This window comes from Psammomys obesus, unplaced genomic scaffold (assembly GCF_907164565.1).
Source record: "Psammomys obesus unplaced genomic scaffold, mPsaObe1.curated_primary_1811, whole genome shotgun sequence".
Taxonomy (NCBI): domain Eukaryota; kingdom Metazoa; phylum Chordata; class Mammalia; order Rodentia; family Muridae; genus Psammomys; species Psammomys obesus.
Window position 1 is genome coordinate 15,689,993 of NW_026591598.1, and position 16,543 is coordinate 15,706,535.

The 16,543-nt window shown below is 54.6% G+C and overlaps 1 protein-coding gene across 1 annotated transcript in view; it reads left to right on the plus strand.

Annotated features, from left to right (window-relative positions):
• Positions 1-3,838: 3,838 nt before the first annotated feature.
• Positions 3,839-16,543, plus strand: part of Ece1 (endothelin converting enzyme 1) — a 95,762-nt gene continuing 83,057 nt past the window's right edge. The window contains exon 1 of the mRNA XM_055610907.1: positions 3,839-3,948. Coding sequence (XP_055466882.1) covers positions 3,946-3,948 — 3 coding nt within the window. The 5' untranslated portion in view covers positions 3,839-3,945. The remainder of the gene's footprint in view (positions 3,949-16,543) is intronic.

Below are 16,543 nucleotides of genomic sequence, written 5' to 3' on the forward strand. Positions count from 1 at the left end.
AGTGTCAAATTTGTCAGGCCAACACCACAAAGCACCAGCCACACAGGTCTGGCACATGGTAAGAGCTAGGCATTCCTGGGTTCTCAGAAAGCCTTCTGGAGGAGGGGACTTCTAGATCCCTGGGTAAGGGCTAGGGGTGCCAGCGGTTCTTTGAGTTGCCCCCCCCCGCCTTGAACTCCATATGGCCCAGAGTGGCATCCCTGACAGCAGCGGGGTGTCGAGGCATCAGAATGTCTCCACTCTACTCCTGGTTTTAGTACCGTCCCAATCAGTAGCTTTGTCAGGCTGCAGGTCCTGCCTCATCCACGTGCCACCGAAGAACAGAGAAGGCAGTCTCTCTCCTTTGCCTTCTTATGTACTTATGTGTTTACTGTGTGTGTAATGTGTGTGTACATGTGTACATGTGTGTTATATCACAGTGCACAGAGGATGATTTGTGGGAGTCAGTTTTCTCCTTCCGCCACATGTGTTCCCCAGGAATAAACTAAGTCATTAGGATTGGTGGCAAGCATCTTCACCCACAGGGCCATCTTGCCACCCACCCCCCTTCACAGAGCTAGGACCACACCCTGCTCTTGCTGACTCAAGTCCTGCTCTAGCGATAGAACATTCCAGGATATCTATGGTCTTCCTGAGCAGAATGTGGTTATGAGACTTGACCTTATTTTTTTAGCTTTGGGGTTTAAAATAGGGTCTCATGTAGCCCAAGCTGGCCTGGACTTAGACACCTTAAGCTGGCCTTACATTCCTGCTCCTCATGCTCTACCTCCTGTGTGCTGGGATGGCAGGCTTGTGCCGCCACACCCTTCATGTAATATCGTCAGACTGTAAAGGAGAACAAAGGGCACACAGATGCCATGAGACTGCTAAAGGACGTTTTCCTAACTGAACACATTCGTTCTGTGTCCCAAAGCAGATCAGAAACTTGTGTGCCACTTGTCAGTCATTCTGTCTTTAAGGTGGATATAGGCCTGACTCTGGCAATACAGATTCATTTTGCTCCTTTCTGAATTCTATTCCATTCTATCATTTATTTATTTATTTATTTATTTATTTATTTACTTACTTACTTACTTACTTACTTACTTACTTACTTATTGGCAGGGTCTCACTTTGTAGCTCTGGCTGGCCTGGAACTCACTCTGTAGACCAGGCTGGCCTTGAACTCACAGATATCCACCTGCCTCTGCCTCCCAAGTGCTGGGATGAAAGGCTGTACCCGACCACAAACATTTTCTGAACTTTTTCATAAGTAGAGCAAGTGGGCTTTGGGATTTATAGCAGTCTACAAAGCACCCACGATGTACATGAACTCCTAGAGCTATCGAAGCTGTAGAGTGAGGCAGGCAGGAATGGCAAAGCCCATTTCACAGAGGAGAAAACTGAGGCTCGGAGAGGAGAGAATCCTCCACAGCCATGTGCAGAGCTGAGCTAACTGGATCTCCCCAGGTGGCACACTGACACTGCTGGGAGGTCACTTGAGAAGCCAAAAAAGCTGAAGCCAGGCCAGGGCCATAGTGTAGTTGGTGGAGTGCTTGCCTAGCATGCAGGGGTCAGCACCACAGAAGCAGGGCACGGTGGTGAGCGCCTGCAACCTCCGTACGTGGGAGGGGGAGGGCAGGAGGATCAGGAGTCCAGGAAAAGGTCCACTGTAGCAATACAGGAGTTGGTATAGCCTGGGTTACAAGAGACCTGGCTCAAACAAACAAACAAACAAACAAAACAGAGAAGAAACAGGTCAAGGGCTGATGGTATGTCCACAGCCTTTGTCCCCCAGAAGGAGGACATTGGAGGCCTCGTCATCTTTGAGGCTCACACACTTGCACCCCAGCACAGCCCGCATTCTTACCCAGGCACCGTACCTGCTGCTGTGAGGGCAGGAACTCTGTGCGCTCCTCATTGGGCCTGCACCTCCACACCGGGAAACTCAGAAGGCCGGGCCTACAGAGCACTGCCTCCCCTCCATGGGTTCCCCTTCCCCCCCTCCACCCTCCCACAGACACACAGCCCTGGGCTGGGGGCGGGGGTGGTGGTGGTGGTGGCAGACAGCCTTCCCTTTGCATCCAAACCCTGTGCCTGGCTTCTCTTTCCCTGGCGTGTCGAGGGGCACTCGAGGGTGCCCAGGAAGGAGGGTTCAGCTTGTTCTACTCTTCCCTAATGGTCGGTTCTTCCCAAACCCACCACCATCTGCAGCCATTCTCCTTCTCCCCTCTTTGCAGGAGGTAGGCAAGAAGTCCAGGTCTCCACCTCTTACCCCACCGACTCGCTCAGAACCCCACCTCAACTCCTCCAGGATGTCTGTCTCTAGACACGCATCCCTTGTACACTAGTTCCTTTTCTCGGCACCGTAAAGGTACAGGTGATGACAAGACTCACCTAAGTGGGGACGGTGGGCACGCCTGTAACCTCAAGCACTCCAGCGGCAGACGCAGGATTGGGACTTCCGGGCTAGCCTGGGCTAGGCACTGAGCCCTGTCTTTGTGACTGAGACCCATCACTGTTTGTCTGTTTGTTTTGTTTTGTTGGTCGGTCGGTTGGTTGGTTGGTTTGTGAGGCAGGGTTTCTCTGTGCAAGCCCTGGCTGTCCTGGAACTTGCTCGGTAAACCAGGCTGGCCTGGAACTCACAGAGATCCGCCTGCCCCTGCTCCCCAGTGCTGGGATTAAAGGAGAGCGCCACCACCGCTGCCTGGCAGTTTGTTCTTTAATTGTGTTTCTGTGTTTTTCTGGGGGTGTGTGTGGCATGTGCACGTGTGAGTGCGGGTGTCTTAAGTTGCCAGAATAGTGCGTGCGTTGGGTCCCTTGTAGCTGGAGTTATAGGCTGGGATTCCCTACCCGGGCAAAAGCAGTGCATGCTCTTAACCACTGGCCATCTCTCCAGCCCCGAGACAACAAATTCACACAGACAGAACACAGGTGCTCACCACACCGGATGCCCTGACCACTCTGTCTCCCAAACCGAGCCGTCCACGACGTTGTGGTAAAACTCTGCCCCGTCTCTCTCTCAACTGTGTGTTCCGGTCTGCACACACACGGAGCGGGGTTCACTGTCTACTCTTTCACGGCGGGGCACAAAGCCTCTTTCTACCACACCCACATGCCCGCTCCACAGGTCACAAACGCACAGCACACACAGCACACTCAGGTTTCCTGCTCCTTCCTCCTCCGCACCTGCGCAGCAGGCAGGGGGAGAAAGTTTCTCTGCTGGAGGTGTAGGTGCCCACGCCTACCCGGGCCTCCATTCCACGTCTCCTTCCTTCTTCACCCCTCTCTTAAGCACGGGGGGCGGGGGCGAGCGTGTACACACACACACACACACACACACACAGAGTAACAATCCCCAAATATAGTCCTCTGTCTTTCCACATAAACACACAGGCATGCGGAATTCATCCCTTCCCCCCCTCCCCCCCTTTTCTGTCTCCTCCTCTCTGCCCTCTTTCCTTTTTGCTCGCACACAAACACACACCCGGCAGCTGCAGCGTTCGGGGTGCAGGCGCCAGGCAGGGGACAAAGGTCGCCAAGGCTCCCAGAGCCCCAACTGGGCACAGGTGTGCCTGTCGCGGACTCCGTCAGTCCCTAGAGCGGGTCCTGGCAAGGTCTAGATTAGGCACGCCAACCTGGAGGCTCGCGAGTGCACCCCCGGACCCACCGGCATCTGGGGTAGCAAGAGTCTCCAGCGCTCCAGCACGCCACGGGTTAAGGAGCCCGCGGAGAAGGGGGAGTCCCATCTACGCGTCTGATTGGCTGTAGCTCCGGGGCCCGCAGCCTCCGCGCTTCGGTATTGGTTCGCGGTGGGCCCCGCCCCTTGGCCTGGGCGCCCCAGCCGCGCGCGCCGCCCCGGCCTCTAGCCGCGCAGTCCGAGCGAAGAGCACAGCGCGGCGCAGCCGGAGCCGGAGCACTAGCGGGAGGTGCAGGGAGAGCCGGGCCGTTCGGAGTCCGCGAGCGATGGTGAGTATGCCTGTAGCCCGCTGCGGCTCCGGGCAGCCCGGACGGTGCCGGCAGCGGCGCGGCGATGGCATCCTGGCTGGTTCGAGGCTGGCTGAGCGTCCTCTGCAGCTGCGGCCCGCACCCTGCTGCTCGCAGGCTTGGAGCGTGGCGAGGGTTGGGGGGGGGGGGGATCGTCCGGGCCGCGAAGACCTTGGTTCTGGGCTGCTGGGTCCGGGCCTGGCGTGGAAGACTCGGGGTGGCGCGTTAGGTTTTGGGGGACAGTTGGTGAGGTTTGGGCTGTGTGCAAGTCCCTGAGCTTGGCTTGGCTTGGCATGGAGACCTTGGGCAGCTAGGCCGGGTCGATTCAGAGACGTCAGGGTTCAGCTGGACTTGAGCTCACACCCCGCATAGTTCAGCTGGGTTTGGGATTCGAGAACGCGCCGGACACCGTGAGAGGCTGGGGCACTTTTCTTCTATGGCTGATCCTGCTGTGGCGTGTGGGAAGGGGAGGGGTAGCTCACAGAGGAGGGGACCGCCTGAGAGAGGTTCTGGAGGTAGATGCTGGTGCTTCCAGCATCTCCCTGTAATGAATTCTCAGAGGAGGGCCCAAGCGCTGACTGCTGTGGGCAAAAGCACCAGGGTACAGAGGTCCTTGACGAAGGGGAATTTCGTTGGGGGCTCAAGCCTCAGGGGTGACATACATCTAATCCAGACCGGGTTGCTTTGGAAAGCTTGGCCCAGAGCCAAGGCCTCGTTTTGCCCTTCCATCACTCGCTAGGGCCACTTGCTCCTCTTCCTGTGGACCTCTGATTGCCTCCCCTAGAGCTGGGGCTGTGGGCTGGGTGCAAGACACCCTCTCTGGCCTGAGGAGATCTGCCTGGGCTCTCTGCTGTTGGTCCCAGAGATCTGCCTACCTCTGTCACTTTCCAGCCGGAGGGCTGCCATGGAGAGGGCTGGAGAGGCTGCAGTGCCAGCCATAGTAGGAACCTGATCGGAGCAGAAGCCCCCTTAGACAGCCCTTTTCTCTCTTACCCACTGACATCGTTTGTGCCTCTAGAGACTGACACCTTAATTCTATTCCCAAGGTGCCCAGAGATCATCTTGGACCCGACTTAGCTCCCCCATTAAGAGTCTCCCATGAATGCTTGGATAGTTTCATGGCTGGGGAATGCGTCACCTGTGGACCAGCTCTCGGTTGAAAGCCCGAGGATGTGGGAGAGCAATAAAAGAGGGAGAGACTTTGTGGTCATACATCCTCTTTCTGGACCCACCCTGACCTGAGCCGCTCACATAGAGGATGTTTTTCCTCCTTACAGAGCACCAAAAAGTCTGGTCCATGTGGTGGTGAACGAGTCTGACCCCAGTGTTTGGGGGCTGGGGGGGGTGGGGCAGAGACAGGCAGACCGTGGATTCGAGGGCAGCCTGAGCTCAAACACACCAGCAAATTAACTACTCACCCTGCGCGGGGAACATTTTATTTTATTTGCGTGGGTGTTTGGCTTGCGTGTGTTTAAGTGTACCACATGTGTGTGCCTGGTACTGCGGGGCCCAGAAGAGAGTGTTGGATCTCTGAGCCACCCTGTAGGTGCTGGAACTGACCCCAGGACTCCTCTTTGAGGGGAACCCCTGTTCTTAACTGGCTGAGCCATCTCTGACCTGAAAAGCATCCCAGGCCATCAGAAAGACCTTAGACTTTGGCCCCAAACAGGTTTGGGTTCTAATCCCTGCTTGTTCCCTTCCCCACAGGCACTTTGGCCAGGTTGCTTTATAACCTCGTTGTGCCCTCTCCCCATCAAGAGATGGTAATGGTTCCTGTCTCCTAGGATGGGGATCAGGTTGAGAGAAACTCAAGTGAGAGTGCTTGGCTTGGTTACTGTCCTTTCTTTGACAGCCCTGGGAAGTTCTGCTAACCATCCAGCCTATTTGCTGGTCCGAAGGAACCATTCCTGTCCTGTTTATCACTTTTGGGGGATGACAGTGATTTAGACAGAATGTTTTCTTTCTTGTTTAACAGACATCCACGGGGTGCTCTGTGCCAGGCCTTGTACAAAGCAAGAAAAAGGGACACAGACCATGTGGTGCATGGGGCTTCCGCCTGAACAACCGAGGCCAGGTGTCATGTCCCTCAGGGAGGTGGCTCCGTCAGGCCCGGTGGGTGTTCCCTTCTAGCTGGTGAGGTGGGAGAGTCATTAAGCCAGTGTAATCTGAGTGAGAACACATGTTCCAGTCAGGGGAAACCTGGGTGATGTCTGACCAGAGCTGTGAGGACAGACTGCTCAGTGCTGGGCCAGAACTGGGCTGGTTTACTGCTCTCGTATGTAGGAGCAGGTAAGAGAGGACGAGGCAGGCATGGAAAGTTGGGGGTGGGGTGGGGAGCAGAGGCCTTGGCTGCCAGGGGGCGGGAGCCCAGTGTAGTCCGCTGACGCACAGTGTTGCTGTACGTGGGTGGGTGAGGTGAGGGCTGACGTCAGGCATCCTTGGGTTCCCCTAACGCTGGTTTCCTTGCCATCGTTCCCAAGAGGGGCTGGGATTCAGGGCTACTTCCACTCTGAGTCTCAAACCCAGCTTCCCATCCCACCAGCAGAGAGCCCAAGTTTTTTTCTCTCTGTGCTATCCCCCCCAAGGTTCCTAATGGGGTTCCTTTGCCCTGTAAGGGCTGTTTCCTGTTGTTGGCTCTGTATCTCCGTGGTACTCCTGCTCTCCACCCAGGTCCCTAACCTCTTGGCAGAAAATCAGCAATATTCTTAATGGCCTCCTGTCGGAAGGGCTCCCCCAACCCCCGCCGCAGTGCAAGCCGTGGGATGAGGGCTCCCAAGAGGCTTTTTCTGTCTCTTGCCTCCAGCTGTCCTCAAACCACCCAGCGGAGGCACAGAGGTGGGGAGGAGGTGGTCCAGGGGCACGGAGCTAGGCACCCTGCCAGGTGCTAGCACAACTAACCGGGCAGAGGGGTTGAAGGGAAAGAAACAGCCGGATTCGCATGCTGTGCTGGCAGTTTCTTGTGGACCAGTTCTTCACATTCCACACTGGGGATGGTGACTGCGTTTGGGCTGCTGCTGAAGGGAACAATCTCTTATTCCCTTAAGGTTGAATAATCTCTTAAGGTTGAATAGAGGACAAGATCTGGGACTCCAATTTTGCATGTCAACGTCCTATCAGTTTGCTGTGTGATCTTAGGTCAGGCATCCTCCCTCCCTGTGCTCCCTTTTACCACGAGGGGTAGGTGCCCTCCGCTATCGAGGATGTTATTGTGAGGGCGCCGACATGGAAGCACACAGACACGAGTAAAAACACAAGGGACGGTGTTATCATTTGAGGATGGGAGGCAAGGCATTCCGAGAGCACGGCAGCCGTCACCTCGCCCTGGGCGGCAGGCCTGTCCTGGAGACCGGGTTACACCGGGTTATCCGTGTTTCTACACTTGTTCTCGGCCGGGTAGCCAAGCTGTGACGGTTACTCATGTTTCCTTGCATTGCCCTAGTTTTTGGTAAAGAAGGATGCTGTTGCCTTCTGGGAAGGAATGCTCCCAGTTTCTAAGAACTGCAGAGACTTCCACCCTGTCAGGAGTGGAGGAGGGCTTGGAGAGTTGGAGGTGCCTACAAGGAGGACAACCATCAGCAGATAAATACAGTTTTTGCGTGTCTGTTCTTCCGGGTCCACTTCCAGTGGCTGTGTGTGCACCTGGCTGTCCATCATATGGCGTACGTAGCCACCGAGTCAGCCTGGGATGGCCCAAGGCTCAGGGGCTGTGGTCAGGGTGGCTGAGATTGACGTTTCTGCCACAGTCTGATAAGCAAGCCGATGGACAGGAAATGACAAGCTCAGTTCCTGTTGCTATAGAGACACGGGGAGAGGCCGGTGGGGAACCTGGCCTGGGGATCTGTAGAGGCTCCCTGAGACCATGCCATTCTTCAGGCTTCAGGCTACAGCCTGAGGATTGAGTGAGTGGAGCCGGGCTTCCACGATACCAGCCTGCAGTCTCACCTCGAAGTGACAGAGGCCAGAGGATTGCTGTAGCGGCAACTCAAAACTCAGGTCTGAACAGCAGTACCACAGAGATACGAGTTGGCCTAGGAAGGGTTTCAGGCGTTGGTTGCTGTGCAGCTGGCCTCTGGACATTCGCTGCTGTGGGCGGTGGGGGAGGTAGGGGGCAGATGATGATTTCTGGCAGCTGGCCAGAGCAGGTGTGCTCAGGGAGGACCACGAGAGAGATTTTGAGTCTTGATTCTAAGCATAGTGGGGAGCCACTCAGCAGCCTAGGGTGAGGCCTCCTGCCCCCTTGTCCTTAGCAGGCTTTCATCTTCTCTTTAAGCCCAGGGACGCTTTCTAGGTCTGGGCTGTGAAAACAGAAGTTCAGAGTTTACTATGGGAGCCAAGGACTTGAACTAGGTAGCCAAAGGCTTCAGCCCCTAGCTGACACTCCATTTAGCCTTCCTGAGATAGCCCCTGGCCATGGGGATGGGACCACTGAGCAACAGGCAGAGGTGTTGGGGGCTACCAGGACAGGGTGCTGGCCGGGCCGAAAGGCTGGTCCTGTTCTTTCTGACAGGACCGCCTTTGCTCCCTGTTCTTGGGTCCCACTGCTGATGAATGGCTGAGCTGGGACTGGAACTGAGTCCGACCTCCCATCTGCCTGACTTCAGTGACAATCACCCCCTGACTGGCAGCCCCTGGCTCAGAAGAGGCTTCTCCAAGCCCACCTCCTGGCTTGCTCTTTTGCCTTCTTGGCTGGGGTGCGAAGGCGGGTGTGGTTGTGGGCTGCAGCCAGGAGGACTCGGTTACAGTGTAAACACATCATGTCAATATTTACTTCTGCCTGGAGCAGAGCCTTCCCCTCCCACCTGCTGCCCCCTGCAGGTGCTTCAGACAGGCCTGAAGAAGAGAACCAAGGCCAAGTGCAGAGACCCCAATTAGACACTCTCCCATCCCAGGCCTCAGTTTCCCCATCTGCCAAATGACATGGCTGGAACAGTCAAGATCCATTTTCACGCAGCTCCTACAGTGCAGTAAGCATACCCAGGCGCGCTTGACCACGGTGGGCCTGGTCTGTACCTCACCTCACCATTTGTCTGTCGGGGGACTGTTCTAGAGCTCTGGGCTTGTGCCCTGGGTAGGGGGTCTCACAGCCCCTGTTGTGGATGGTCGGCGAGGGCACGCTCAGCAGAGCTGGCGCAGGGAAAAGACGGAGAAACGACCGTGGCCATGGCAGCCCTTGTTATTCCAAGAAAATTGTTTTACTGGATTCTCTGAATCCAGATGCTGGCTTGAGTCACTTGGAAACTGCCGCCGAGGGTGGGAAATCTAACCTCAAGACCTCCCAGTGCTCTGGGGCCAGCGCTGGGCTTTAGCAGGACCCCCTCCTCCGCCCAGTCTGACGCTGGAGCTCCTGACGAACGGGCTGAGGTCCAGGACTGGAATGACCTCAGCGATGTGTGGCTGGGAGAGGGGTGGAGAGGGGAGAGGCAATTCATGGGGAGGGAGGAAGGACTCATTTCCTAAGCAGTTATTTTGCAGAATCGAATCCACTGAGCACGTGCGTGGTCCACCTCCACCCAGAGAGGAGGGACTGCAGGTGGCGCTGGCAGACCTGAAGGCGAACAGCTTGTGAGGGCACAGCAGGGCAAAGCTGGGCCCCGGGGACTGGAGTCTCAGGAGAGGGTCTTAGAGACCAGGAAACCCAGGATCTGGTTTCATTGCCTTTTTTTTTTTTTTTTTCAGTTTTTTTTCGAGACAGGGTTTTTCTGTGTAGCCTTGGCTGTCCTGGAACTCACTCTGTAGACCAGGCTGGCCACAAACTCAGACTAGGCTGGCCGCAAACCCAGATATCCATCTGCCTCTGCCTCCTGAATGCTAGGATTAAAGGCATGTGTTGTCGCCACTGCCACCACCACAAGGCCTGGTTTAATCAGGTTTTTTTAAATTAATTAATTAATTAATTAATAATTAATTAGTTATGGTTTCTGCAGTGATGGGGATCGAACCCAGGGCCTCATGCATGCTAGGTAAGCACTCTACCCATTCATTGAGTTATGCCCCCAGCCCTTTTTGCTATGTTGCTTTTTGCTCTTTGCTTTCTCTCTGAGCTTGGTTTCCTATCTAATGTGGAACTTTTTTTTTTTGTACAGTAGTTGTGAAAGAGTTAGAACATAATCCTTCCTGTTTCAGGAGCCCAACTCAGTGTTGGGGAGTCCAGGGGCTCCCGGGAGCCCCGCTGCTGTCACTGCCCACCTGTAATGAGATGATTCGCCCAGGGTACGTGCATTCTTCCCAGCCTGGTTTTTGCCAGTGTGTTCCTCTGCATAACATTTGGGCCAAGATAGGTGCCACTCACAGCTCCCACGGCGCCATCAGTCCACGCCGCAGGCAGGCTGCCCCAGCCCTGCTTGTCCCTTCTGTTCAACTGGTTTGAACTTTATCAGTGTCAAATCTTACCACACAAGCTCCCCAGGGCCCGGTTCCCACCACCTTTCTCACTACTGAGAGTCTCCGAGGGACTTCTGTCCCGGTCCCTGCTCCGGAATCCGCTCTTTGTTAAGCTGAGTTGTGTCATGTCGGGTAGATAAGCTTGTAAATATCCATGACGGACGTTTGGGTTGCTCTCAGTTTGGGGCCAGTGTGACATTCTTGCTCGTGCCTGTACACGCCTGACTTACGTAGCTGCCACACCACCATCCTCTGACGTAGGTGTTCCACTTCAGAGCATACTATTCCCCTCCCTGTCACCAGCTCCTGGCCTGGGACATGCTTCCGGGGCCTGTTTGTCTCAGCTCCTGACTCCTCCCCGCTAGCCCTGCCCCTGCCCTCGGGACCTGGCAGACCTGCTGCATTCTACCAGATTTGGATTCCACTGTACCTGGTGGTCCTGAGGTCAGGAAAGGGGTCCTCGCTCTCAGGCACATACTGACACTGATGGACTGTATGGCCCAGGCTCATACCTTCCCCCCACCCCGCCTCACCCTGAGTTTCCACCCTCTGCAGAGAATCACTGGATTGAAGTTCTCCATCCCTGGCCTCTGGTGGAATCCCTCATTTGGGGACCACTTGCTCCTGTCAATAAGGCCTTCCTACCTCCAAGATAACCTTAGCCCCGGCCACTCTGAACCTCTGCAGAAGGCCCTGGGAGAGAAGGATGGGCTCTCCACTCTTAGTCCCCTTCCTGATAGCCTCCTTCTGAGTCTGCCCCACCCTAGCAGCTTTACAAGAGACAGGCGTCAGGCCAGCCAGGGTGTGTGTTCTGTACCACTCCCTGGCTCTGGCCTTAGGCAGTTCACCCCATCTTCGCCTATGGGGTTGTAAGAACCAAGTGAGGTTCCAACTCATGCAAAGACATCCAATCTCAGCCTGCAAGGAGGTCAGGTCCAGTGGAGAAAAATCTGACAGCATGTGCAAACCCACTTGCCAGAGACGTCAGTTCAGAGAGAGGGAAGGAAGCAGAGCTGGGTGACACGGGAGACTGGCTGCGAAGTGGAGGCTTTAGTTGGAGGCCAGAACAGGATGGCTGGGAAGAGGGCAGCAGGATAAAGACATGGAGGAGGGATTTGGGGCAGAAAAAAAACAGCAGGTGCAAAGATCTGTGACAGGGCCAAGGGACCTGGCATCTTAAGGTGGAAGGTGGCTGATGTGGCTGAGCCATGGCGTCAAGGGGCAGGAATAGGAAGGGGGTTAGTCAGGGGAGCCTTATCTGGAGGGGAAGTAAGGGACTGGCATTTCATTCTAAGAGTGATGTCATGTCCCTGGAGGTCTTCAGTGTCGTAACTCCTTTGGGTTTGTTTTAGAGAGTCCCTGGCTTGTTATGTGGGGGATAGACTGAAGGGGGCAAGAATGAGGCAGAGAAACCCTGTTCAGTAGGAGATTGCTCTGGCTTCAGGGTGTAGCTGCGCTTGGTATGTCTCCAGAGGCTGGGTTTTTGCCACTGTACAGAAGAAGGATAGAGGCTGGTCATGAAAAAATGCTTCTAGACCACCATTCCTAGTAGGAAGGTTTGGTGCCGTCACCAGCTGGACAGACTCATCTCACCCTTGAACTTAGCCTTGCCATTCTCCCAAAGTGACCCAGTTCTCACCACCCAGCTCCCTGGAACACAGAGAACCTGAGCTGCTTCCCTTGATTGTACACACCCTGCCTACTGAGAAATGAGGACGGGCTGTGGCTGCCGGGGACACCAGCTCTGTGCCCTCCGCTATGACTACTCTGGGCAGTCCTGTGGCAGTCCCGGGTGGCGCTTCTTCCTCGACTATGTAGGTGGCCAGTGTTTCCTGGGCTTCTAGGAACAGTGGTCAGGGTCGGGGAGACGTAAGAGGGTAAGCGAGTTCACACAAGCCTCTGAAAATGGGATGTAGGCGTCCTCTAGACTTCCTTCCTCTTGGGGAGACAAAGAATAGAAAGAGGGTTAGGGAAATAGCTCAGCAGATAAAGGTGCCTGCTGTGGAAGCCTGAGGACCTGTGTCCAAACCTTCGACATCTTGTAAATAGATGGGTGTGGCCCCACACTCATCACCTCAGTGCTTCGAGGGTCAGAGGTGAGAGGGTCACAGGGCCTTGCTGCCCGCCAGCCTGGCTCGGGGTGCAGTGAGAGATCCTGCCTTCAGGGAATAAGGAGGAGCATGACGGAGCATGACACCCAGTGTCCTCCTCTGACCTCCACGCTTACACGGGAGCAGGTGCCTGCATACACATGCATGCACCGCATACGTGCACACCGTTAATATCACACTCGTACACACCAAAATTTTTAAGACAGGAAAAGGGCACAGAAAGGACAAGAGCCTGCTCCAGGCCACACAGCAAGTTCACCACAGCGACTTAGAGCCAGATCCAGGGTCCTGATCCCGTGTAAGTTCATTCTGTTCAGAATGTGGCTTCTGGAGGCAACAGGCAAGGGCTCCACCCCTGTCGCTGAGTCCTAGCCGGGGTCCTTGAGTGAATGAGCGTCTCTGGGCCCTCCCTGGTTTCCTCTGACCTAGGATGGTTGCTAAGACTTTCCACCATGAAGCACGGCTGAGGACAGATGTCAAGTTCTCAGGCCTGTGGGTGGTGCACAGGGCAGGTCTTCAGTAATGAGGACCATTGATCCTGGGATGGTTCTGACCTAAGTAGTGTACGTGTGTGTGTGTGTGTGTGTGTGTGCGCGCGCGCGTGTGCAATCTCGAGTTCGTGTGTGTATGTGAGTGTGTTGCATGCACGCTCACATATACAAACGCTCGCGCTCACGGGCTCAGTCTTGTGGACACACTGAACCAGAGGACAGCCTTGGGTATGGTTTCCCAAGCCCTGTTGTGACAGGTGGTTGTGAGCCAGCTGGTGTGGGTGCTGGGAACCAACCCCGGTCCTGTGCCAGCACAGTGAGTCATGGCTCCAGCAGCCCTGCCCGCAGCTTTTGTCATGTGCGTTCTGAGCTAGAACTCAGATCTTCTGGCTCGTAAGGGAAACTCTACTCCCAGGCCCCTGCCTTAAGTCTTTCAAAGAGCCAGAAGTGGCTGCTGCTGTCCCGCTGTCCCCCGTGCTGCTCTCCAGTCCTGAGCGACGCGGTTGGATGGAAGGTGAGGAGATTCCTGTTGCTGGCCCATCTTATTTTGTTTCTTCATTATAATTAAGAGATCCCTGATGCAGACCCTTATTTTCCACCATCACCTCAACACACACATACACATACACACACACACAGGTACATGTATCATGAGAATGCCACAGTGTGTGTGTGGAGGTCAGAAGACAACTTGTGGGGCTCGGGTGTTTCCTTCCACCGTGTAGGTTACAGGGATTGACCTCAGGTCTTCAGGCTTGGCAGGAAGCGTCGTTACCTTCCGGCCTGTCTTACTGCATGCAGCCTCCTCTGCTCTGTGCCGGGCTGGCTGGCTGGCGTGGAAGCTGTTGTGCAGCCGAGGCTGAACTTGCACTTCTGATCGTCCTGCCCCACATCCCAAGTGCTGCTGTGTACCACCGGGTCTGTTTATGTAGCGCTGGGGCCGGGACTCGGGGCTTTGCAGGGCTGGGCAAGCATGCACTAATCGTATCCCCAGGCTCTCCCCCTTCTCTCCTTCAGTTTCCCCTCTTCTTCTTTTTTAAGAAAAAAATATTAATTTTTATTCTGGTCTGAAGGTGTCAGAATCCATGGAACTGTTAGAGACAGTTATGAAGTGCTCTGTGGGTGCTGGGAACTGAACCCCGGGTCCTTTGGAAGAGCAGACAGTGCTCGTAACCACTGAGCCATCTCTCCAGTCCTACCCCCCTTCTTCTTTTGTTTCTTCTTATTTATAGTTATTTTGAGACACGATGTTATATAATCCAGACTGACCTTGAACTCACGGTCCTTCTGCTTCAGCTTCCTAAATGAAGGGGTTGTAGGTGTGTGCGATCACACCCAGCCTCCGTTTTTTGTTTGTTTGTTTGTTTTGTTTTTTTAATTCTTAGCCTCTTTCTGCAGAAGTAAGATAGGAACCACTGTTACTAAGCTCAGAGAATTAAGAAGTCTGATTCTTTCGGAGTGTAAGGGTCAGCGTTGGATCAGGTGTCTTCTGTGTGTTACTATCGCCACAGATTTTCTGTTACCTGTATGTTACCCAGCACCAGGTGAGGATGGACCTGAAGGGGATGAGGGCTCCTTAGGGCTTCACACTTATACCAGATGGAGAGTTGCTTTCCCAATGAGGCCACTTGGGGCCTTGGTCAAGACTGTATCACTGAACTGGGCTTGGTGGCACACGTTGTTGATCCCAGCACTTGGGAGGCAGAGGCAGGCTTGTCTTTTTGAGTTCAAGGACAGCCTGGTCTACAGAGAGAGTTCCAGGACATTCAGGAATATATAGAAAAACTCTGTCACACACACACACACACACACACACACACACACACCTATTACTGCCTTAACCATTTGGCAGATGATTGGCAGGCGTTTCCCACAGCATGGTGGGATATTGCAGTAGTCCAAGGAGGGAGAAGGGGCCATCCTGCTAGCAGAGAATGTGTGACCAGCGACAGTGTGATGGTTGTCTTTAATTGTCAACCTGGCACCACTGCGAATTTCCCAAGGAGAGGGCCTCGTTGAAGGACCGTCTGCATGGAGCTGGTCTGTGGAGGGCTGTCCTGATCACGCTAGTTGACCGGCATACCCTGCTCCACCGTTCCTTGGCCACGGGCTGTGTGAGAGTGCAGAAATGGAGCTGAGCACAAGGAAGCAGCCGAGAGGCGTTCATGCGTTCATTCCTCTCTGACCTTTTACCGTGAGTGCCATGTGACTATCTGTCTTAAGCACATGTCACCTTAATATCAGGGTGACAGGACTGCAACAGGAACTGTGAGCTGAAGCAAACCCTTCCACCCTAGGTTGCCTTTTTTTTTTTTTTTTTTTTTTGGTCAGGGTATTCTATCACAGCCAGAGAAATGAAAGGAGGACAGCCGGGCCAGCTTGTCTCAGAGGAGACTCTGAGGTTGGTTGGAGGCGCTTGGTGGTTGCTTAGGGGGAACGAAACGCAGCTTCTGGCTGCGGCGGCCCCGTGAGTCTGCTTCCGAGCTGCTTCTGCTCTTCCCATGGGGAGTCGTCCATCTTCACAGCCCGTGATGACGATGGATTCTGTTGAGGGGTTTGCGTGCGCCAGGCGCAGGACTAAACGTGCTACGTTATAAATTCCCCGGCTCCACCCATCAGCCACCCAAGGAGGCACTTATCATCTTTCCTGTTTTATAGTTGGGGAGACTGAGGCACGGAGAGCTACTGGTCTCTCTTAGCCAGTAGGTGGCCAAACTGGATTGAAGATATTTCTGTGTGTTTTTATTTTATATGTATGAATGTTTTGCATGTGTGTGTGTACGTATGTATGCCGTGTCCGAGGAGGCCGGAAGAAGGTGTTGGCTCTCCTGGAGACTGGAGTTACAGACAGTGGTGAGCTGCCGTGTAGGTCCTAGGAGCTGACCCTGGGTCCTCCGCAAGAGCAGCCAGTGCTCTTAACTGCTGAGCCATCTTTCTAGTTCTGGGAACTGGATTTGAACTTGGATGTTTCACTGTTACTGGCTGGGCCACTTCATGGCCTCCGGAGAAGTTCTTAAGCGCTGTGTTAGCCTCGGCTCTTCTTCAGTGTGCTCCTCCCTACAGTCATTCTGTTCAGGCAGCTGTGTGGACTCCGCACTTCCCCTGAGACAGGAAGATGGTTGAAGCAGGTCTTCTGAAGACTCTCTTCGGCACGACTCTGGGGTGAGCAGATTCAGACCCTCAGGAAAATGAATCCGAAAGTTCGAATCCTAGCAAATCCAGGGGTTGCATCAGAGGGAGGACCAAGGATTGGGATAGGTGAATTTTGAAGGCAGAAAATGCTGAGACAGGAACAGAACTAACATCTGCTGAGTACCAGGCCTGGGGTTGTCTGGGCTCTCCAGGGAGCATGAGGCTAGACAAGCCAGCAGCAAAGTGGTTGGGTGGTATTGTGGGGTGTGTGAAGGACATGTGAAGGGCTGACAACTTACTGGGCCCAGGGATTTGATGTTTGAACCAGCTCCTAAAGTTTACCAGTCAGGCAGAGCCAGAGCTGAACCCAGACGGTGTGGCTCCGGAGTCTGTGTCCTTGGGACTCTGGCTGCCTTGCACATTTGCTCTGAGGGATGTGGCTCGAATCCTGGTCTCTCCACA